Source organism: Monodelphis domestica, chromosome 2 (assembly GCF_027887165.1).
Source record: "Monodelphis domestica isolate mMonDom1 chromosome 2, mMonDom1.pri, whole genome shotgun sequence".
Classification (NCBI taxonomy): Eukaryota; Metazoa; Chordata; class Mammalia; order Didelphimorphia; family Didelphidae; genus Monodelphis; species Monodelphis domestica.
The window spans coordinates 533701908-533725709 of NC_077228.1; the positions used below are offsets into that span (position 1 = coordinate 533701908).

General features: G+C 43.4%; 1 protein-coding gene across 1 annotated transcript in view; it reads right to left on the reverse strand.

Annotated features, from left to right (window-relative positions):
- The window catches only part of LOC130456970 (zinc finger protein 585A-like), a 47916-nt gene extending 28836 nt beyond the window's left edge, over positions 1-19080 (reverse strand). The window contains exons 1-7 of the mRNA XM_056814784.1: positions 18786-19080; positions 18561-18673; positions 18278-18340; positions 9588-9689; positions 7590-7641; positions 6607-6683; positions 4642-4768 (exon numbers count right to left, since the gene is read on the reverse strand). Of these exons, the coding sequence (XP_056670762.1) occupies positions 4642-4768; positions 6607-6683; positions 7590-7641; positions 9588-9689; positions 18278-18340; positions 18561-18673; positions 18786-19080 (829 nt within the window). The remainder of the gene's footprint in view (positions 1-4641; positions 4769-6606; positions 6684-7589; positions 7642-9587; positions 9690-18277; positions 18341-18560; positions 18674-18785) is intronic.
- Between the last annotated feature and the right edge of the window lie 4722 nt (positions 19081-23802).

Sequence of the window (23802 nt, forward strand, 5' to 3'; positions counted from 1 at the left end):
TAACTGGTCAAGGTGGAGATGATTTCCTCCCCATTTCCAAGTGCCCCTCAAACCTCTCCCTCTGCCTCCATCACTCGCTAATCTCTCCTCCTCTGAAGTTCATTCAATACAAAACTACCATCCAGGCTAAGCTTTGGCAGCTCTTTCTCTATTGACCTCTGGGCCCTTCCTCTCCTTCCTCAATGAGTTCAGTGCCTACCTGGATCAGTCTTTCTCTCCTGCCCATCCAAGAACACACAAACAAGGTCAGATGCCTTGTAACCACACCTGGGCTGAGAGCTAGATGGGATATTTAACCTGGTTGTAAAGGCTACTGGCGCTTTTTTCTACTTCCGCTTCGGAGCAGACCCGTCTCTCATGATGTGAGTGAAATTGAATTGGGCCTCTCGGCCCACCTAGTACATGCCTATCTTACTTGTATTTTCTTTATATTTTAATCTTCAATAAACCTGTAAAAATATAATATTCCTTGCAGAGAGAAAATGATTTCTACCTGCTTCAGTTCCCCCTAAATTTTATTCTTTACAGTTTGGCAACCACTTCAGGAAACGAAATATCTCAATCTTCTGATTCTTTTCTCTACTAAGTTCAGCTTTTTATAGCTACTGCCTCAAAAAAATTTTTTTTTAACCCACGTTTCTTCAAGATGATTTTTTGGAAAATCATCTTGACCAGCTCATGCCAGCAGCCCTCCGCTTTGGACATTCTGGATTCAATATCAATCACCTGGTCACAACCCTTCCACCCAGCTACGGTTGCCTGTAATCTGGACCTCTTTGATATCACTTTCCTGGTCCCAGCACTGCCCACCACCTCTGACTGTTCCGGCTCCTGGCCCTGCTTTCCTGCATTCCTGTCTCCGCACCAGACCGCTTTGCTGTTTGACCCAGATCGCGACCACCTGGTGACCTGCCTGCCCAACAAACCCTAGCCTTAGAGCAGATCCCTCATCACCCAGGACTAGCTGGTAAAAAAACGGGAGTATTGGCCATGTGGCAGATCATAGGAGGAGAGAAAAAAAGGGAAAGAAGAAAGTTTTTTTTCCAAGTGAGAACTTAAAAGCATGTCTATTTTACAAGGATATATTTTAATTACATTGATCCCTTAATTGACTTCAGCGGCATGTCAGAAAAAAGAATCAGCTCTGTAAAACCTTTTAGCTAACTTTAGGGAGGCAGCTAAGTGCCTCAGTGGACTGAGAGCCAGGCCTAGAGACGGGAGGTCCTTGGTTGAAATCGGGTCTGAAACACTTCATGGCCCTGTGGCCCTGTGGCCCTGAGCTGATCGCTTGGAACCCATTGCTTACCCCTTTTCAATTTGCCTTCCGACAATAGGCATCTAAATGGATAACAAACTCAAGGAACTTTAAAGACTGGAGGTTATATATTTTAAGGCATTTCAATGGACTCCGATGGTTTATAGAAATCTCTGTATTCTATTGCATTTTACTGATTGCTTTGTTTAAAGTTTAACTTTGTAATTTTACATTCATATATTACTGCACTCAATATTATTCTGGTGCACTGAATCATTTTAATGTACTGAGTTTTGACTACTGTTAATTTCTGTTGCTTTTTCCCTATAACGATATTGAACAAATATCAATGTGTAATTAAGTCCATATATGAAAAAACAACTTTAGTATTTTTGACTTTGTAAATTGTCACATAGAGGATAGATGGACTTCGTCAGAACTGGTTACACTTGCTATAACAACCTTTGGAAAATTTAATGTGCTAAATATTGCAACTGATTTTAAGGGTTTTTTAAACAGGATTTTTGGAATTTTTTTAAACAATCTCTGGTCATTTTTGCCTGCCCCCAACACGAAGTGTATGGCCCATTCTAGTAGCTTTAGTGAAATACAATTATAACCCCCAATCTTCCCGCATTTCTACATATGTGAATGGAAGTTGGGGCAGTTAATCTCAAGGCATTTCTATCCCTAAAAAGCCTCCAAAAAGGAGCACCCTTTTAGCTCACTACTTAACTTCCACCAGAATATCTAGATTTCTTGATGACGTTCTAAATCCACAATGAGTTTTTACTTTGTTTAAAAATATGTTTAAATACCAACGTTGAAAGATTTGCTACGTTTGTAAAAACTTGTAACAAATATCCATCGGTTCATAGGTTTTAAAACAAAATGCCATACAGCAACTTATGTGAAATATGATAGTGTGTTTGTTTGCTATTGTAATTAATTGCTCTATTGAGAATTTCCGGGATATTGATAACTACATATTTGGACTACTGTTCTTTAACAATGAAAAATGTTACCTTGCTCAATTCATTTGCTTGTACTCACAGTGGATCATGGCCAGATATGAAGAGGAGATGGATCTCATTCTTGGTGGTATAGATTTATTTTTCTTTTACTTGGAGTTTTTACATATAAGACTTTGATTGTCTATATTTTCATCCAGAAAATTTTCTTTCTTATTTGGATTTTTCTGATATCTTTTTAATTTCTCTTGCCAATTGATTCAAAAACCTCATACCTCAGCCATGCATCCCTAAGTGTTCCTGTATTTTTCAATCACCCACAACACGGGGAAATGTAAAAAATATTATTATTTTAAACTGCAAACTTTAAATTCCTTTTAAGAAGAATTTTAGGTAAAGAAAGATACGACCTCTCCGAATCCAGAAACTGAACTGTTGGAGAAGACACCATGAAGATGCCTCCAGATCACAAGCTACACAAAAAAAAAAAAAATCCAAATTGAACTTTGGGTGTAGTTGATTGAACATTTATTTGTATTTATACTTTCGTGCCAAAGGGGACTTCCCCATAACTGGCCTTTTGTCAATGCGTCCAGAAATTATTGGTTTTGTTCTTTTTTTTCTCTTATCCTTAAATTATTGTAATCCTTAAAATGATTATGTTTTCATGATCCTTTGGGAAAAAAAAATTTTCTTTTTCAAATGATCACACGAGGAATTGTAAAAATGGAGATTTGAACCCTGGACTCCATTCCCCAAAAGTCCTTGCTCACTTCCCAAAATACCTTGTAACCTCACCTGGGCCGAGAGCTAGATGGGGTATTTAACTTGGTTGTAAAAGACTACTGGCCCTCTTTTCTACTTCCTCTTTGGAGCAGACACGTCTCTCATGATGTGAGTGAAATTGAATTGGGCCTCTCAGCCCACCTAGCACATGCCTTTCTTACTTGCATTGTCTTTATATTTTAATCTTCAATAAACCACGAAAAATATAATACTCCTTGCAGAGAGAAACTAATTTCTACCTGCATCATTTCCCCCTAAATTTTAATCTTTACAATCTCTCCCTTCACCTCTGTCTTATATAATGAGGGGGCCTTTCTCCTGAACAAGGCTGACTGCTCCATGTGCACAAGATATTCCATTACGTCCTCAGTTCTGCTGCAGACTGTCCACTTATCTTCAGTCATTCCCTCTCTGCTTCTCCACTGTCTACATTGCCACCTCTCCCCTATTTGTGAAGACCCACCAGTCTCTGCTGCTGCTGTCCCCTCCCTCTCCTCTTCTGTGGCTAACCTACCTGAGGAGCCCACCCACACAGAACACATGCCTCCAACTCCTTTCCTCTCACTCTCTCCTTAACCCACTACAGGCTGGATTCCAAACTCATCATTCAATAGGAAGTGCTCTCTCTAAACTCACTGATGATGTCTCAACGGCCAATTCCAATGGCTTTTTTCTAACATCGTCTAGAACCTCAACACCTTTAACACTGTCAATCATCCTCTCTTCCTGCCCTTTCTCTTCTCTAAGTGCCTCTACTCAGGGACACTCCTCTATCCTGATTCTCCTCTTACCAAGATGATGACACCTTCTCAGTAAGGAGAGGTTCCAGAGAAGAGAAGGCACATGAGGAAAGGAGCCAGAGGAGCTCAAATCATACAAAGCAACGACCTCTTTCCCAGAAACACAGAACAGAAACATTTTCCCTACTGGCCATAAAAGATTTGGGATTGTTGGAAAAGAATTTCTCTCTCCATTATTGTCTTTTCTTTAAATGTCAGAACTCGGGGACCTGGAGGTCGAAGACCACAGAGTAATTCAGGTATAGAGAAGACCTCAGAGAATGGAAGTTAAGAAAATAACAAGACAGGAAATTTATTGCATAGGCATTGGCACCCTAGGCAGCCCAGGCAAATTAAGAAATTATAGATGGTTCCTGAGATGTGATGTGTGAGAGCTAGTGGGTGGAGAAAACACCTTATAAATGGAAGACCAAGAGGTCTTTGGAGTCTTCGGTTGGAGCATGGAACGTGGAGGAACTCTTGTCATTGCTCAGCTTCAATACATCATGGTCACCAATAGATTAGAAAGCTAAGTAACTTTCTACCTCTTTCCGACCTTTCCCTCCCATCATTAGTGGTAGTAGTAGTAGTAGTAGTAGTAGTAGTAGTAGTAGTAGTAGTAGTACTACTACTACTACTACTACTACTACGATTTAATAAAATTATAAAGATACTAGCAGTCTCATAATTTAATTTTAATTATTACAGGGTTCTCCCTATATGGTATGTGGCCCTTCATGTTCTTATCTAATGAGACCACATTTATTTAGCCTTTTCTTAGCCTACAGCAAATGAGTTTGCAAAAATTCCAACATACTGACACTGATTCACAGGGCCTGGTTCTGCTTACCTATGGAGACCAGGTTCTCATAGTTCTCCAACATCACATTCGTGTGCAGGGCCCTCTGTGCAGGATCCAGGTGTCTCCACTCTTCCCAGGTGAACTCCACAGCTACATCCTTGAATGTCAAAGATTCCTGAATGGAACACATTCCTGCTTAATTAGGACAAGTCCTCTAAAAATATTTTGTCATTATCCACATGCTCTCTGCCTCATTTAATATTGAACTGAGGAGCCAGTGTATAAGTTCCTGAGTTTTTCCCAACAATGAACCCCAAAAATATTATGTCATTTCAGTCTGTATAGAAAAGCCAAAGATCAGTTTTGTAAGACAGGTTTTTAGCAGTATAGCCTCAAGAAGACTGCATTCCATCCTTATCTATCCTTCCATCATAAGAGGTTTAAAGGAAAAGTGGGTTTAAGTCTTTAAACTTAAGACCAAGATATGATCTAGCCATGTTCTGTATTTACTATAGAGCTAATGAATTTGACATTCCTGTTCACGTTTTGTGACTAAATTGTAATAAATTAATTATTGCCAAAATATGTAAAAATAACTGCTATAATGTTGATTCATAGGACTTAAGGAATCCTTACAGAGGGCAAATGAGCACAAAAGTTTGTTTGAAGGAATGGAAATTTGTTTCTGGATTACTGGTGAGTAGAATTTCTCTGAGCTGAAATGGGTGAGACTTGTCTTTTAAGGAAAAAGAAGGCTTCTGGGATTTAATGGTGACAAAGTACACAAAGGACAGAGAATATTCTGGGATGGTCACAGAGGCATATTCTGGGCTCATCTAGGAATGCACCTTTTCTGACCATTATACTGTCCAGCTATGATCCTTCACCAGTAATATCAAACTGACTCCCACTGAATCCCCTGATGAGGATACAGTTGCATGAAGAAGATTCCTCATGTACAGTAGAAGAAGTGGGGAATGAAGGAGGTTAGAATAACCTCCCTCTGTGGGCCAGGGGTAAACTCTTGCCCAAGTCAGCATAACCATTCCAGCAGCTAAGCAGAGAGTCCCTGTATTGTCAACCCCTCCGCTAGCTAAAACTGCCAAATCACGACATCCTATTGTTCAACATTTCATGCTAGCCCCCAATACTATAAGCATGAACTAAACATGAAATTTCATCATGGCAACTCCACACAGCATCAAGGGATAATTTCTGTTTCTCCACCATTTTCTTTCTCCTTCCTTCTCATTTCCATTTCATTTTTTTTTAAACCCTTACCTTCTGTCTTGGAGCCAATACTGTGTATTGGCTCCAAGGCCGAAGAGAGAAAACGGCTAGGCAATGGGGCTTAAGTAACTTGCCCAGGGTCACACAGCTGGGAAGTGTCTGAGGACAAATTTCAACCTAGGACCTCCTGTCTCTAGGTCTGACTCTCAGTCCACTGAGCCACCCAGCGGCCCCTCATCTCCATTTCATTTCAAAAGATTGTTTGATAATTCTTCATTTAACATTTATCAAATGGAATGATAACTTCTCTCTATATGAAAAGGCCAATTTCAATTATGTTGCCTTTTTTAAAACTATATATGTTCAACAAGTCACCTTTACAGCTGTCTGACACATCCTGCTATTGTGACTTCTTGACTTTTTTCTGTTAATTTTTAAAAATTTGCCACAACTCCGATCTTGTTTGATTTTTTTTTTTAATTTAAACCCTTACCTTCCATGTTGGAATTAATACTATGTATTGGTTCCAAGGCAGAAGAGTGGGAAGGGTGAGACAATGGGGGTTGAGTGAATTACCCAGGGTCACATGGCTGAGAAGTGTCTGAGGCAACATTTGAACCTAGGACCTCCCATCTCTAGGCCTGCCTCACATCCACTGAGCTACTCAATCTACTGAGGCGTGAGTCCCAACATGAATTTGAGTGAAGACAGGAAAGAAATGTTAGGAAAGAGAGACTAAGGGAGGAGACAGGACAAAGGAGAAAGAGAGTAACAAGATCTTACCTGAAACCTGGCATCCAGGACTCCAGAAGTCCCTCCTTCTTTCTCCTCTATGTTGCTGACTTGGGGAAGAGCTATATCTGGAGAAACACAGCAGGATAAGGAGATGTCCTAGGCTAGGCCAACCTTGCTTTGTGGCTCCTAGACAAAGCTCTCACAAGCATCCTCACTCCCTAAGCCCATATGCATCCACCTTGACAGATCACCCCTCTACCAAATTCTCTAACCCTGGCTGATCTCACAATTCCTGCTGGAGAAAGTCATGACCATGTGTTTTGTCTAGGGTTCAATAGCCCTCACCACTGCCCCTAGTAACCCTTTGTTTCACGTTTCCTGGCACCTGCTCCAGCTAAGGACCTTGGAATGCCCCCATTTTCAATTAGAGCTATTAGTGGGTGAGAGAAAAAAGGCTGGCTCTATTCCTTGGCTTTCCTCAAAGGAGGTACTAGCCTCTGGAGGAGCCCCTCACCTGGGAGGAGGCCTCTGGGCTAAAACGTCTGTTAATTGACCCTCAGGCCCTCCAGTTGGGGCTTCTGGAGCCTTGCCAAAGTAAAGCCAGGGCTTAAGCAATAGTAAAGCTCATTAATTTAATTTCTTACTCTACCTTCTTTCTCTTTTCTCTACCTTCACTTTCCCTACATTTTATGAATGAATTGCTAAAATTCATTGTGAATTGATTTTTGTTTATTTTTAACCCTTTTATTTTTAGCTCTTGCATTCTGGCCATTACACTCTCCAGAGGGAAGGGATAAAAGTTCTCTCACACTGGGAAGATTCCATTCCCCCACTGATGACCCTGGAATTCTCACCCTTCTCCTGACGTGTCAGGACCACATCTCCCATGGTTGCCCATCCTTTTTGTTTTCTCATTACTCTGACTTCATTCATGTCCTTTCTGCCCAGCTGGGAGAAGGACTGGCTTCACTACAGCCCTGGAGCTGGATGAAAGGTTGCAGAGCAGCGATACTCTCCTGGGTTGTACTCACTTCCTTGGAGGGGAAATCCCGCACCACCTTCTCCTTGCACTAAAGCTGAGGCCTGTAAAAAGATAATCATGTTACTTAGAGATCTGGGGACCAGATTCTTATTCCCAGCTGGGAACTGACCCTCTCTCTGAGGGCTGGGCTCCTGAGGACTCTGCTAGGAGCCACTGAGACCAGAGAAAGGATGGAGATCACAGGAGGGCCCTGAAATCACAATCACAATATTGGAAATCAGAAGCTGGACATTGTGAACCTTAAAAATTATCAGACCCTACATCATAAGGTTTGGTTAAGACTATTCCCCATTTGGGCAGTGAAGGAACTTGACCAGGAATATGGGAACTCTACTCCACCCCTACTTGGGCAAGCCCTAAGGGAAGATAAAGTTGTAAACTCCTTGCTAAACAATTAAAAGCACTTCAGCCCATACTTATAGTAAGACATAAGTTCTTAAGCTCTGCCTATTTTTAGATCTAATACAAAAGAATGCTAAGTACCTATATAAAGGTCAGGCAACTTGTGAATTTGCAAGGAGCAAAGAGGTGAAAAACTTACTCAGAGGTTTTCAGGTGTGAACTTAATCAAAAAGTTTAGCTTTCTTAGGTGTGAATTAAGATGGTCTGTCCTTTGGAAAATGTCTACTGTGATTGGTAGATGTGAGAACTATGGGAAGGAGACATAGGAGAAAATTCCCTTTAAAAGGAGAAGAGAAACTGAAAGCAGGGACAGTCTTGCTGGAACTCCCTCTGAGGAGGACTCTGTCTGGAACTCCCTCTGAGGAGACTCTGTCTCTCTCTCGGGACAGTCAGCTGAGAAGTCTGAATTGCAACTGGTGCCTCTCTGAAGACTAGAATCTTTGCTTGCACAAATCTTATGGTGAGTGGATAAAGACTAACTGATCTCTTTCTTAGTGCTTGGGCCTGGGCTGGCCAGGATTGGCCTGGGCCGGCCTATCCTTTTCCGCATTATTTCCTTTTCTCTCTCTCTCTCTCTCCCATTCTTTAATTCCTCATTTTGTATTAATTAAAATCTCTGTAAAACCCAGCTGACTTGGGTATATTTAATAATTGGAACTTTACCCTGGCGAACACCTTATATTTGATTTAAAAACAAGACACTATCTTGAAAACATATTTTCTGCGGTCACAATTTAAGGCTCCAAATCTTTTATCCGCAACAATTTAAGTCTTCCACTATTTTAATCATCACAACATACAACTGGGCAGGTCAAGAATTTTATTCATTTAAGAAAAAAACTCACATCTCACATTGGGAAGGAAACAATGATTCGTGAATTTAAGGCAAGAATTAGCAATGTCAAAACAATTTTGATACCCCTACTCAATTTAATCAGTACTCATTTCAGTGCAATTTCATGGGAATCAGTGATTATAATTAGTGAGTTAAGCTGAATAGGAGGAAATTTGAGGTCCTTTTCTTAGTTAATACTGTAGGAATAAGAGTTATGGAAGTTAGTAGTATGAACTCACAAAGGACTGGTGAGACTTTTCAGATATCAAAAGATTTTATTAATTGTATTTCATCTATTAAAGAGATTCATATTGTAGTAGTTAATTCTGTATTTGGGATTTATCTCAGCTTGTGAAGCTCTATTAACACAAAATCAATTCACAATTGTAAGGATAATTTTAGGGTTGTAAATTAATTTGAAAAAGTAAATTAATTTGGTCACCAAAGAATATCCCAAATAAAATACCCAATTCAGTTTGGAAATTTATGGTGATTTTATCAATATAGAGGGAGGAAATTGAGGAGAAGAGAGAGTGAAAGGTATAGGATTTCCCCCACCTGGCCTGTGCCAGGGGGAGTTCAAATTCCTTCAACACAAGGACTTTGAAGATTAAAGGCTTTCTCGAAGAGGGTAGCATTTGGAAGGTAAAGGAGAAAGCAGTCAGCCTAAACTCCAAGAGAGCTCAAAGAAGAGCCTCACCTGAACTAGGTTACTAGGTTTCCTGCAGTATGGTATCAAGGGAAACTCACCACTAAACCGGACAATAGCTGCTGCCACTCCAAGATGCCAAACTGCTCAGCAAGGTGCCTCTCAGCAGGCTGCTGCCAGCCACTCCTCTGCCGCAAAAGAGTCTGGAGAGAGAAACTGATACCAAATATACAAACAGTTTTATATCACTTCCCTTCATCTCACTTGTACCAATGGTAGCTTAAGCTTGACTTGGGACAGCCCAGGGTCTGTCAGCTGCTTCTGAATTGTCATTTGCTAGCACATGTCTATCAAAGGCCATCCTCCTAGATACTTAATCCTTAAGTATGGGTGTAGACATTCCTCATTTTGTTAGACTAAGTAGGGTGGAGTAATCTAAAGTTGACACAAGTCTTATGATGTTCAAAATTAGCTCCTGTGAGAATGTTGTGCACAGAAAGTAAAACATCCTGGAACTATCCAATATAATGGACTTTCCTACTAGTAGCCGTACAATAAGCCAGGCCACTTCTGGGAAGGACTTCTGGGAAAGAATGCTATCCACATTGTCAGAAAGAACTATGGGAGTAGAAATTCAAAAGAAAAAAGGAGAACATCACTCATCACATGGAAATATGGATGCATGGTTTGGGGATTCGGCTTTAAAAAATCACTCCATAGCAAAAATGAATAATATAGAAATGGGTATCAAGTGATAACATTTGTACAATCCACTTTGCTTGTTGGTTCTGGGAGGGGGGAGGGAAGAGGGGACATGGAGATAATGATTCATATAAACATAAAAAAATATTTAAAATAAAAAAAAAAGAAATTATTTCCTGTGCCTTAGCAACAGTCCTCACACCCCTGAAGCATTAGCTCCATTCCCAAGTGACCCTTGAATTTAAAACTACACCATCCTAAGAGCCTCCATCACTGAGTTCTTGGATCCTAACATATTGTTGACCAAAGCCATGCTAAGATGACCAGATGGATGGCAAACAGCTCAAGACCTTGCTGAAAGGGTCTCCTAACCGGGGGAAGGTCTCAGGACAGGATATGATTGCTGACCTGTGAAAAGAACAGTGGACAAAATGGCTCTTGATGCTGTCGGGGTCCATTAGTCAATCAGAGGAGCTCCCCCAATTCTGCAGAGACCAGTTATGGAACTGTAGCACCCCGTTCTACTTTTGGAAGCCTTCCAAGTGCTATAAACTCCCTGAGACCCTGAGGAGATGGTCCTGGACTGTGAGCCAGGTCTTGGACCCAGTTGATTAGTGACCATCAGATTCCCTAATGAATTGATTGATCATGCCTGGGGCTCTGACTTGATGACTTTGTTATAGATAGGACATTTTGGGACCAAAAGCAATTCCCAGAAGGTGGGGAATGTGGGGGTTCTTTTTAATGGCACCTGCCTTGGCACACAAAGTAGAAAGGACAAAGGAGACAACAGTGTATCTGAAGTTTCCTTACAATGTTATGGGCAGGAAGAACCTTTTGGGGTTCTGGAAGGATGCCTTCTGAAAGCATGCAATGACTCCAAAACTTAGCTTAAAACAAAAAGAGATTTATTAATTTAGAAAGTAATGTCGAAAGTGGCCAGGAGGATAGCAAGGTGGAACAGCAAGATGGGGAGCAGTTCTCTGGGAGGACAGCATGAAAGGACAGGCTATTCCCCCAGACGACATCAGTTCTGGGGATTTTATACATTTTTCACAACAGTTAGTCACTCAGGCATGAGGTGGGGTGATCATACTGGGGTCTGCCTGGGGACATAAAGATTCCTTAGTTTTAGGGGACAAACAGATGTCTGATACGATCAAGGTGTGGTCTGAAGGTGCATCTTTCTGTCCATCTAGAGGACGATCAAAGGAAGATAGTCATCTCAGGACCCTAGAGGGGTCATTGGGTGTTTTTAGGCTCAGTCAGGAAAAAACTGAAAAAAAACAGGAAAAAAAAAAGGGAGTTCCCCTGATAATACTTCGCCTGGGTTTCTGGGGTACAGTGCCCATGTCAACAACAGTAGCCCAACAGGAGAGGCAGGGGCAGCTCTCATCTGACCCCAACAGGGCCTGGGCTCTCCAAGGAGAATCATCCCCAGAACACATAAAATATTACTGCTGGGCAGATGGGGGCAGCAGGACGTGCAAAGTCAGGGGGTGCCCACATTCTTCTTGGGGCATGAGGGCCTCCCAGGTAAGGTGGTGGGAAAATAGGTGAGAAGCAGAGGCCAAGAAAACACCTACCCAAGAGGCCTTCTAGATCATCCTGTCACATACCTGAGACTTCACCCTTACACACCTGTGCACAAACGGCACCCCAAGGTACTCTCCAGCATGCAATATGTGAATTTCAAAACTGCTCAACCCTGTTCAAACCATTCTTTAGAGGATGGGATTTAGCTATTTCCTGATCAATAACAATAGAGATACTTGTAATGACAGAATTGGGTCTTGGAAACTAAAATCTCCACCCTACTCAAGGTAACAGGATTGAGAAAGGGCTACAGCAAAGCTCAAGATTTAATTCTTTGAGAATATCACCACAACAGACATGTGCAAAGGGGACAGACCTCTGGGCGGTCCTGGTTTAAGCTAGAGCCACCATTGGCACAGGGGGACACAGGAAGTGAGGTAGAGGACAGCCCAGGGGTTCTGGTTCTTTTCTTCCTGTGTGAAGAAGAGAGGTGGTGGTTGGAACCTGGTGCTTGGAGGAAGGAACCTTGAGACTGTTTCTCCATTTTGGTCATGTGAGTGATAGGGACTGATCTCTTTTCTTTGCCTTGGACATTCCAAGGCCTTGGGCTTTTGGCCCAGCCTAAAGCAGAGTGGGCATTTAAGCCCTATTACCTTCTCTCCCTTTTCCCTCTCTCTCTCTCCAATACCTTTTTCCCTCCTGTTTGTAATTAAAAACTCCATAAAAGATTGACTGCTGACTTGAGTTTTCATTTAGGAATTACATAGCTGAATTCCTTGGCGACCTTAATTTAATATATATGACTTTTAATATGATTTCCATATCACAAATATGGACTAACTCATATGAAACCCACCAACCAATTAATCCATTGTAAAAAATAGACTCGAATACAGGACTACAATCCCCATGAGCCTTTGCTCCACTTCCCCAGAATGCCTTGTAATCTCACCTGGGCCGAGATCGAGAAGATATTTAAGCAAAGGCTTTTGAAGGTCTGGGCCTTTTGGACTTCCGTTTTTGGAGCAGAGGCATCTCTTCCATGATGTGAGGTTATTTTTGTCTAGGCCTCTGGCCTAGGCACATGTTTCTTACTTGTATATTCTTAATCTTTAAACTTTAATAAACCTCTAAAAATATATATATTCCTTGCAGAGAGAAACTAATTTCTACCTGCTTCAGTCTCCCCATCTCCCCTAAATTTTAATCTTTACAGTTATGGCGACCTAACGGGAAAAAGAACTTTCAGTCTTCTGATTTCTTTTCTGATCTTAAATTCAGTTTTAATAGCTAGTACCTAGAAAGCGGCCCCGCCGCTTCCTGCCTGCAACCTACAGCCCTGATTGTCCTCACCTGGTACCTGGTCCCGGCCTTGCCCACCCCCGCAGCCGCTCCAGCTCCTGGCCTCTCACCAGCCGCTGCCTGCCTATTTCTGCGCCCCAGACCCAAGAGTGTGACCCCAGCCGGCTCATCCCCCAGATCCTTGGAGCAGATCGCTCAGGACTCATTGCGACCAGCTGGTAACAGTATTGGCCACGTGGGCGGAGGGGAGAGACCAGAGGGAAAGGAGAAGGGTAATTTCCCTTAGGCTAAGCCTCCACGTGGCTGGGGGTATTGGCCACAGGGGGATCAGAGAGGGGAAAGACAGAAAAGACTAAGAGATCAGAAACAGACTTTTCAAACAGAAACCTAAAAAGCAATGGGCTGTTTAAAAGGATTTTTGACTCTTCTGGCAATTTCATTGATTTTGCCTGACTATCTGGGAGCAGACTCAGCCCAAAGATTCAACTTTAACTTTGGGGAGGAAAATGGGTGGCCCAGCGAACTGGAAGCCAGGCCCAGAGACGGGAGGTCTCTAGCTAAAATCTGGCCTCCAATGCTTCCCAGCTGTGGGGCCCTGGACGGATCCCTTGAACCCCATAGCCTAGCCTTTACTACTCTACCTTCAGACAATAGACATTTAAATGGATAAATAAAAACAAACAAACAAAAAAAACCCCAAGGAACTTTGAAGAGACTAAAGGCTATATTCTAAGGCATTTCAGACTCCAATGGTTTATAAAAAAAAATCTCTGTATTCTATTGCATTTTTTGTTTAAGATGTAACTTTGTGATTTTAAGTTCATATATTACTGGATTGAATATTATTCTGTGAACTGAAGGTTGATTGAATTTGTTTTGAATGTACTGGGTTTTGAAATTCTGTTTTCCCCCTATAATTGTGTTGAACAAATATTGTGAATAAGCCCATATATGAAAAAACAGCTTTTTTCTATTTTGCTGAGGATAGATGGACTTCAGAACTGGTTATAATTGTATTAACAACCTTTGGAATTTTAATGTGCTAAATACCTCAAATGATTTGATTTTAAGGGTTTTTAAATATGATTTTTGGAATTTTTTTTTTAACAATCTGGTTATTTTTGCCTGCCCCTACCACGAGGTAAGGCCCATTAGCTGAAGTGAAATGTATTTTATAACCCCCAACCTTCCCACATGTGAATGGAAGTTGGGCAGTTAATTTCAGGGCATTTGTACCCTTAAAAAGCCTCCAAAAGGAGCACCCCTTTATTTATGCTCTTTAGCTCACTATTTTACTTCTACCAGAATGATATATAGATTTCTTGATTATCTTCTAAACCCAAGATGAGTTTTACTTTGTTTTAAAAATATGTTTATTACCAAGGTTGAAAGATTGCTATGTTTGTAAAAATTGTGACAAATGTCCATCAATTCATAGGTTTTAAAAATGTCATACAGCAACTTATGTGAAATATGAAAGTGTGTTTGTTTGCTATTGTAATTAATTGGGCTATTGAGAATTTTGGGGATTTTGATATCTACATATTTGTACTACTGTATTTTTAAAGATGAAAAAATTGTTAACCTTGTTCAATTCATTTGCCTTCTACTCACAGTGATCATGGCCAGATACAAAGAGGAAATGGATCTCATTTTTTGGTGAGAAAGCCTTGCATTTTATGTTTTCTTAACTGACACAGAGTGTCAATGGTTATAAGCTATATTTTTGAATTTTTAAAGCTCTTTTATTATTATATTTTTCTTGCATGTGCAATATACTTTTTCAGGTTTTTTTATTTTTTCTCTCCTTGCAGAGAGAAACTAATTTCTACCTGCTTCAGTCTCCCCATTTCCCCTAAATTTTAATCTTTACACCATGAACCAAAAAGCATTTCTTGGTCACCTACTCCACGCCAGACCCCGTGCTGGGCACAGGGAGAGCAAAGACAGAAGACAAGGAAGGAGCTCAGGGGCCAGGAGGGAGACAAGATGTGCCAAAGGTCTGTGCCAAACAGATTTAAGGCAACAGTAGGGAGGGAACACTTTTGCTGAGTGGTGAAAGACTCTAAGGATCCTGGAGGCAGCAGGACAGAGAGGGCATGCCATGCACAGGGCACAGCCAGGGCAAATGCACAGAGACTGCAGGAGCTAAAGTGCAAAGGCTGGTCATCCTGTATCTGGAGAGGAAGAAGGGAAAAGGTGGAATAAGGGAGGTTTGAGTCCAGCTGGGATGGGCTTTAGCTGCTAACACTTGAGCTGATTTTTGCTTCCTGGAGGGAGCAGGGAATCAGTGGACTCTCTGGAGTGGGAGAGTGCCATAAAGCCCTTGGCTGGTTGTGTGCCCCAGAGGTGGTAAAGTCTTGGGAAAAGGAGGCCCACGAGGGTCCTGAAGCACAGGAGGGGTCGGGTGTGTGGGGAAAGGAGGGGACAGAAAGGAGATCGATGGTGGACACAGAAGGTAAGACCTGCCCAGTGCATGGAGGTTAAGAGAAAAGAGACGGAGGCACTGCCCAGCATTCCAAAGCTGCCCACATGACTGTCTGAAGTTAGGAGTGGATTTTATGAAGAAATTCTGAGATTGAGAGGGAAAGGGGTCCTCTGAGGTGTCTAGTGGACGCCCCTGATTTTACACATCAGGAAACTGAGTCCCAGGATGTGAACCCAGAACTTCCACCTCCAGAATCAGTGCTCCATGGAGTGGCACAGGATGGAGCTGAGCAGAGCAAAAGGTGGAACCATCAGCCTTGACGGTATGAAGACAGACTGAGATTTACCCCTAGGGACTGAAAAGATGGAGGAAGGAGATGCCAGGTCCCAGCCACTGAAGGGGCAGGAGGGGAAGATGGTCCAGCAGAGGAGGCTGAAAAGGGGCAGGTGGACACAAAGCCACTCAAGGAGAGAAAGTGGTCAAGGGTGTCCATGTGAGCGACAGTACCAATATGGCAGACCAGTAATTGGGAAGGGCTGGGAAAAGTGCCACAACAGGTGGTAACAAGAGAGGGGAGAGAGGGGGAGGGGAGAGAGAGAGAGAGACAGAGACAGAGAGACAGTGACATATTTATTTAGACTTTTAGAAAAGTCTAAATAAATATGGTCTCATTAGATAAGAACACTCAAGGCCACATATCCTATAGGGAGAACCCTGTAATAATTAAAATTAAATTATGAGACTGCTAGTATCTTTATAATTTTATTAAATCATAGTAGTAGAAGTAGTAGTAGAAGTAGTAGTAGAAGTAGTAGTAGTAGTAGTAGTAGTAGTAGTAGTAGTAGTAGTAGTAGTAGTAGTAGTGGTAACGAGAGGGAAAGGTAGGAAAGAGGTAGAAAGTTACTTAGCTTTCTAATCTATTGGTGACCCTGATGTATTGAAGCTGAGCTATGATAAGAGTTCCTCCAGGTTCTTTGCTCACTGAGGCTTTGTCCTCGCTCTACGGAACCCCCTCCAGGCTCCCCTGAAGACCTAACGTAGGACCAGGCTGTCCCATGACCTCTCCCACCCCCGGTAATGTGGTGGCTTGACCTCTCCCCACCCAAGTCCCTCTCACTTCCTTCCAGCCGCCTCTTTCCCTTCTATGTGCCAGGCACAGTAGTAGGTGCTTCCTCCATAGCCCTAGGAAGTGGAGCTTTCTCTTGTTCAGTGGTTTTTCTGTCTCTTCTCACTCTTCATGACCCTGTTTAGGGTTTTCTTGCAAACATAATGAAGCATCCGGCCATTTCTTTCTCCAGCTAAAGGGGAAACTGAGGCAAATAGAGTTAAGTAATTTGCCCAGGGTCACAGAAGCAAGGCTGCATTTGAACTCGGATCTCCCTAACTCCTGACCCTGCACTCAGTACCTTGTACAGAAGGAGTGTGTGTTCTCCTTCCCTCTGTCTCCCCTGCCACCCTGCCCACATTTCTGCCCCATCTCAGAGCTTCCACCTTCCCCAACTCCTGGTGCCCTCACACATGCCCAGAGCTGCTGGTCAGTCCAAGCATCCACCAGCCCTGTGGGCCTCCCTCTGTCCACTGATCTTCACAGTGATAGAATACCAGACTGTCCTCTCCTTTCCCTGCCTTCTGCATCCCACATGCCCTTTCTTCCTCTCCTTCGCTCCCTCCCTCCTTCTCTCCCTTCATGTCTCTCTCTCTCCCTCTGTCTCTCTCTCCCTCTGTCTCTCTCTCTGTCTCTGTCTCTCTCCCTCCCTCTCCCCCCCTCCCTCTCTCTCCCTCCCCTCTCTTGTTACCACCTGTTGTGGCACTTTTCCCAGCCCTTTCCAATGACTGGTCTGCCATATTGGTACTGTCCCGCACATGGACACCCTTGACCACTGTCTCTCCTTGGGTGGCTTTGTGTCCAGCTGCTCCTTCTCAGCCTCCTCTGCTGGACCATCATCCCCTCCTGCCCCCTCAGTGGCTTGGACCTGGCATCTCCTACCTCCATCTTTTCAGTCCCTCTGGGTAAATCTCAGTCTGTCTTCAGGCCCTCCAGGCTGATGGTTCCACCGTTTGCACTGCTCAGCTCCATCCTGTGCCACTCCTTCTGCACAGGGTACTGAGTGCAGGGTCAGGAGTTAGGGAGATCTGAGTTCAAATGAAGCCATAGATATTTACTGGCTTCTGTGACCCTGGGCAAATTACTTAACTCTATTTGCCTCAGTTTCCCCTTTAGCTGGAGAAAGAAATGGCCGGATGCTTCATTATGTTTGCAAGAAAACCCTAAACAGGGTCATGAAGAGTGAGAAGAGACAGAAAAACCACTGAACAAGAGAAAGCTCCACTTCCCTGGGCTATGGAGGAAGCACCTACTACTGTGTCCGGCACATAGAAGGGAAAGAGGCGGCTGGAAGGAAGTGAGAGGGACTTGGGTGCGGAGAGGTCACGCCGCCACACTACCAGGGGACGGAGAGGTCAGGGGACAGGCAGGTCCCTCGTCGGGTCTTCAGGGGAGCCCGGAGGGGCTTCCGTAGAGCGAGGACAGACAAAGGCTCAGGGAGCAAAGATGAGGGTGGGGGAGGGGCAGGAGGAAACAGTTCTTCCTGGGAAAGAGAGGGGAGGTCACCTCGTGGAAGGATGAGCACAACACCCTTCGCCCGCGTGTGCACCCTCCCGAGCCCCCCTCCCCCAAGCACACAGACCCAGCCCACAGCCACACACGTGTTTCCCTTCGCTCTCACCTCCCCAACCCGCCTTCCCAGAATCACCCCGGAATCTATAGTGAAGAGGGGGAGGGGGAAAGTCAACTGTGTTGCGTGTGCGCACTGCGATTCTCACCCCACGAATGACAGGCCGGCGGGCATTCCTGCCCTCCCTCTTCCACGGACCACGCAAGCTTCCCTAGCATGGAGCAGTCAGAGCCCAGAGCTGGAATACGCATGTGCACTCCTCCCGGAATCTCGCTCACGTGACTCTGCTAGCTTCCGTAACAGGGCAGGGCCACAGCAGGCTAGATGGATAGCCAGATGAAGCAATCCCGTAAAGCACCGCCCCTGTGACCAGACTTCAGCGGGCATTCTGGGATACATAGTCTGAGTCGCGCCTCCATTTCCCCGCCCACCTTCAGCCCCCTCAGGCACCGCGGTGCCTTTCCACTCCGCTCCTCCCCTTCCTTCTTGGCAGGGGAACGAAGGCTTTGTCCTGTCCCAGTTATCTCTAGCTTAGATTCTCTGGCTTTGATTAAGAAGGTTAAAGAGAGATGTAACTGAATGGCCCAATCAAGATCCTGTCCGGCCTCAGTTTCCTCCTCTGGAAAAAGGGCAGATTCGGCTTGGTGACCACAAGCATCCCTGAGCCTTCAGGCTGTCGCCCCACGTTCTGGCCTGAGAGTCTGAACGGGAAGGATGGAGTGACAGCCACCGAGACCATTGGATTGTTGCACCGGATCCGTGTCCCGGCCCCTCTTCAGCCCTGCGGGTCTTCACCAGCTCTAACCCCTGTAGACCCGGCTCCTGTCCGATCTCTCTGGCAGAGCGGCAGAAGCCCCCAATATCATGATCACAAGGGAGTTCCACGGACTCCCTCGGACAACGACCCTTCCCTGCCGGCCCCCTTGGGCCCAGGCATCCGGCCTCACGCATGTTCTCTCCTTTGACTAAAGATGGACACCACGGACTCTGGTCCTGAAGCCCCAAGGACCTACTGTGCTGCAACAGAGGAAGGGTCTGAGGGCAGATTCGAGCCCAAGAACCCCCTCCCCCGCTCCAGGCCTGGCACTCCCCACTCAGCCACCCAGCAGCCCCCCGAAATATAAATGTTAAAAAAAGAAATAAGAAATGGCCCTTCCAAAAAGCAAATATTTTATAGTTCAGGTCAGTACAAAAAGGGTGCAGTCATTGGTCACGTGCCCTCAGATAACTCCACAGAAAAGATCCCCTGGAAAGTGATCCCAAGGAAATGACATCCTGCTTCCAGGAGAACAGTCAGCACCAAAGGGCTTAATATCCCGGTAGAGAGGATGGAGAGTGCAGACGGGGTGAAAGGAAAGCCAGGGAGCCCACATGCCTGGTTACCTGGACAGAGCAAGTCCCCGCTCAGGCTTGGAGCTCAAGGCTCGGCTGCCCTGAGCTGGCATTGGAGAAAGCTCGCCTTGCCTGGGCTCCAGGTTGGCAAGGATCCATGGGATTGGGGTGAAACTCTGCCCATGAGGGCATCCTGCAGTGGGGAGCTAATGGCGCTGTGAAATGACTGATTCAGCCCATTCGTGTCTGTAGATTTTCTCACTGCAGAGCTCAGCCTTTCTGGGGAAGAAACTCAGAAGCAAAGATCCACTGGTGATGGTGCCTGTGATGTACAGCAGAGAATCCACACTGGAGGGAAACCCTAGGAATGTAATCAGTGTGGTAAAACATTCACCCGGAGGCCCAGGCTTACTGTGCACCAGAGTATCTCCATGGGGAGAAAACTTGGGAATGATATCGCTGAGGAAAAACTGTCTAAATCAGGTCTCCCTCTCTCTGTCTCTCTGTCTCTCTGTCTCTGTCTCTCTCTTTATCGCCCCTCTATCTGTCTCCCTCTCTGTCTGCCTGTCTCCGCCTCCCTCTCTGTGTCTCTCTGTCTCTACCTCCCTCTCTGTGTCTCTCTGTCTCTGCCTCCCTCTCTCTGTCTGTCTCTCTTTTTAAACCCTTACTTTCTATCTGAGAATCACTACAAAGGGGTCAGCTAGGTGGCTCAGGAGATAGAGAGCCAGGCCTGGACAGGAGAGGTCCTCAGATCCAATCTGACCTCAGACACTCCCTAACTGGGTGACCCTGGGCATATCACTAAACCCTCATTGCCTAGTCCTTACTGCTCTTCTACCATGGAACCATTAATTAGTACTTTAGTACTGATTCTTTTTTTTTTTTTAACATAAATACTTACCATAGAAGCAATTCTAAGTATGAGATCTAAGGCAGAAGAGTAGTAAGTGTTGACAATTAGGGCTAAGGGATTTGCCCAGAGTCACACTTACATCCCTCCTTAATCTTCTTTTTTTTGAAACCCTTACCGTCTGTCTTGGAGTCAATACTGTGTATTGGCTCCAAGGAAGAAAAGTGGTATGGGCCAGGCAATGGGGGTTAAGAGACTTGCCCAGGGTCACACAGCTGGAAAGTGTCTGAGACCAGAGTTGAACCCAAGACCTCCTGTCTTTAGCCCTGGCTCTCAATCCACTGAGGTAGCCCCAACCTCCTTAACCTTCTGTGACAAGGAAATCACTTTTTAAAGACTGATATATATTAATTTAAGGTCGCCAAGGAATTTTAATCAATGTCAGAGAATCCAAGCTGGAGCTAAACTTTGTGAATGTTATTAGTATGGAAAATCTGTCAGCTATCAGAAGAATACTGATATCCATCAGAGAATCCATGGGAGAGAGAATCCTTTTGAATGTAATCACTGTGAAAAGGCTTTTAGACAGAGATCCAGTCTTTCTGTACTTCATCAGAGAATCTACACTATAGAAAAATCTTATGACTGAAATCAATGTTAGAAGTCCTTTACAAAGAAGGTTGGTTTTACTGTATATTACCATGATGGCAAACCTATGACACATGTGTCACCACTGACACATGTAGCTGCCCACAGACTCAGTGCTCATCAGGGCCCAGGAGCCCCATGTCTTCAGGTGGGGTGGTGAGCATTGGACAGTGTGCTCCAAGTGACTGGGGCCTGTGGTGCTCCAGCTGGGTCAGGGAGGAGCTGGGCAGGCAGGCTGGCTGGTGGGCAGTAGCCACTCTTCATGTGGCAGAACCCCCATTCCCCCACAGCACTCAGGGTGGGGCCAGAGGAAGACTAGGCAGGGTCCTGACCCACTTGCAATGGAGGAGTGCCTGGAACCACCAAATTTGTTTCTTGTGACTACATATAACAGGATTCTCCATTTTAATCCACTCTGCTCTCTTCTGTTTTATGGGTGAGTTCATCTCTTTCACATTTAGCATTCTGATTACTAACTGTGTATTACCATCCATCTTATTATACCCTTTAGATCCTGCTACATTGTCTTTCACTCTGTTCTTCCTCACCAATATTTTGCTTTTTGTCACCCACACCTACCCCTCTCTTCCATTATGTCCTCTTTCTTTTGTCTTATTCTCCTTCTACTTCTCTATATGGTGATAGAATGCTATACCCCACTGAGTATACTTTTTCCCCTCTGTAGCCAGTTATGATGAGAGTAAAATTTAAGCATTATCCCTCATTACCCTTATCCTCCCCTCTCTGAAGTGATTTTTCACACCTCTTTATGTTATAGAATTTACTGCAGTCTATCTCTCCCTTCCCTTTTCTTTCAGTGCAATCCTCTCACCTCTTGATTTTTTTATATATCATTCCTATGCATACATATCTTACATACATATCATTTTGTATGATCACATTTACATACATATATCATCCTTTATTATCATGTACATCATATCATCATAGTCAGCTTACTTACCCACCCTCTTTCTGTATAAATTCCTTCTATTTTCTCTACTGAGACTAATTTTTGAGAATTATGGGTATCCACCTTCCATGTGAACATAAAGATTTTGACCTTGATGAATACCTTAAATTTTCTCAATCCTTATTTACCTTTTTAGGCTTCTCTTGTGTCTCCTGTTTAGACTTCAAATTTTTTGTTTAGGTCTGGCTTGTTCCTGTGAATCTTAAAAATTCTGAGACCCTACTTCAGAAGATTTGGTTAAGACCATTTGCCATTTTAAACAATGAAGGAATGTGAGAACTCTACTCCACCCATACTTAAGCATATTTTAGGGGAAGATAAAGTTGTAAACTCTTTACTGAACAATGAAAAGTACTTAACCCATACTTAAAGTAAAGCTAAAAAACCTTAAGCTGGGTCTATTTTTAGATCTAATACAAAAAGGTGCTAAGTACCTATGAAGGTCAGGCAACTTGCAAACTTGCAAGGGACAAGCTTAACAAAAGAGGTTTGAGGTTTTAGTCTACTCAGGTGTGAATTACTCAAAGGTTTAGTCTACTCAGATGCAAATTAAGAATGGTCAGTCCTGTGAAAACATCTACTGTGATTGGTAGATGTGAGAACATAGGGTAGGTGACATAGGAGAAAATTTTCTTTAAAAGGAAGACGTTTTGGCCTCTGGAGAGAGAGCTTGCCAAAGCTGAATTGGAGGGCTTGATGGCTGAACTGAGTTGAGCTGAGGAGCTGAACTGGTGGGTCTCTCTGAACATTAGAATCTTGCTTGGGACAAATCTTGTGGTGAGTGGATTAAAGACTGACTGATCTCTCTCTTAAGGCTTAAGACTAGGCTGGCCTACCCCTTTTCTCATTATTTCCTCTTCTCTCTCTCTCTCTCTCTCTCTCTCTCTCTCTCTCTCTCTCTCTCTCTCTCTCTCTCTCTCTCTCTCTCTCTCTCATTAATTCTTTATTTGTATTAATAAAAATCTCCATAAAACTCAGTTGACTTGGGTATATTTAATATTTGGGAATTTTCCCATGGTGACCACTATATTTTTTATTTGAAAACATATTTCTGGGGTCACAGTTTAACCAACCACTCTTTTAACTGTAACCTTCCTAAGAAATACATGGAAATCTTCTGACTTATTGTATGTCCATTTTTTCCCCTGAAAGAATATACTCAGGTGACTCTGGGTTGTAAACCCAAATATTTTGCCTTTTGCCTTCCTGAATATCATATTCCAGGCTCTTTGATCCTTTAATGTAGAAGACCCTAGGGCCTGTGTGATTATGATTGTAGGTCCATGGTATTTGAATGTTTTCTTTCTGGTTGCTTGAAGAAGTTTCTCCTAATGGTTCTGCAATTTAACTATTATATTCCTGGAAGTTGTCATTTGAGGATTTATATCTGGAGGTGATCTGTGAATTCTTACAATTTCAATTTTATTTTCTTGTTCAGGGAACTCTTGGAAGTTTTCTTTGATAATTTCTTGAAGTGTGATATCCTAGGTTTTTTCTTGATCATGGCTTTCAGGTAGTCCAATAATTCTCAAATTGTCTCTCTTAGATCTATTTTCTCTATATCAGTTGTTTTTTCAATAAGATATTTCATTTTTCCCTCTTTTTTTCATTATGTTGATTCTGCTTTTATGAAATCATTAGTTTCAAGATGTTTAATTCTGATTTTTAAGGCCTGATTTTCCTCTGTCAGTTTTTGGTTCTCCATTTTCTGTTGGCCTGTTTCTTTTTGTATCACTTTTCCTCTGCCTCTCTTAATTGGTTTTTGAAGTCTTTTCTGAGTCTGTGTCCAATTCATTTTTTTCTTTTGGATTTGCATCTGTTTCCTTTGCTTTCATTGTCCCCTTCTGTGTCTGTATCTTGCTCATTGTTT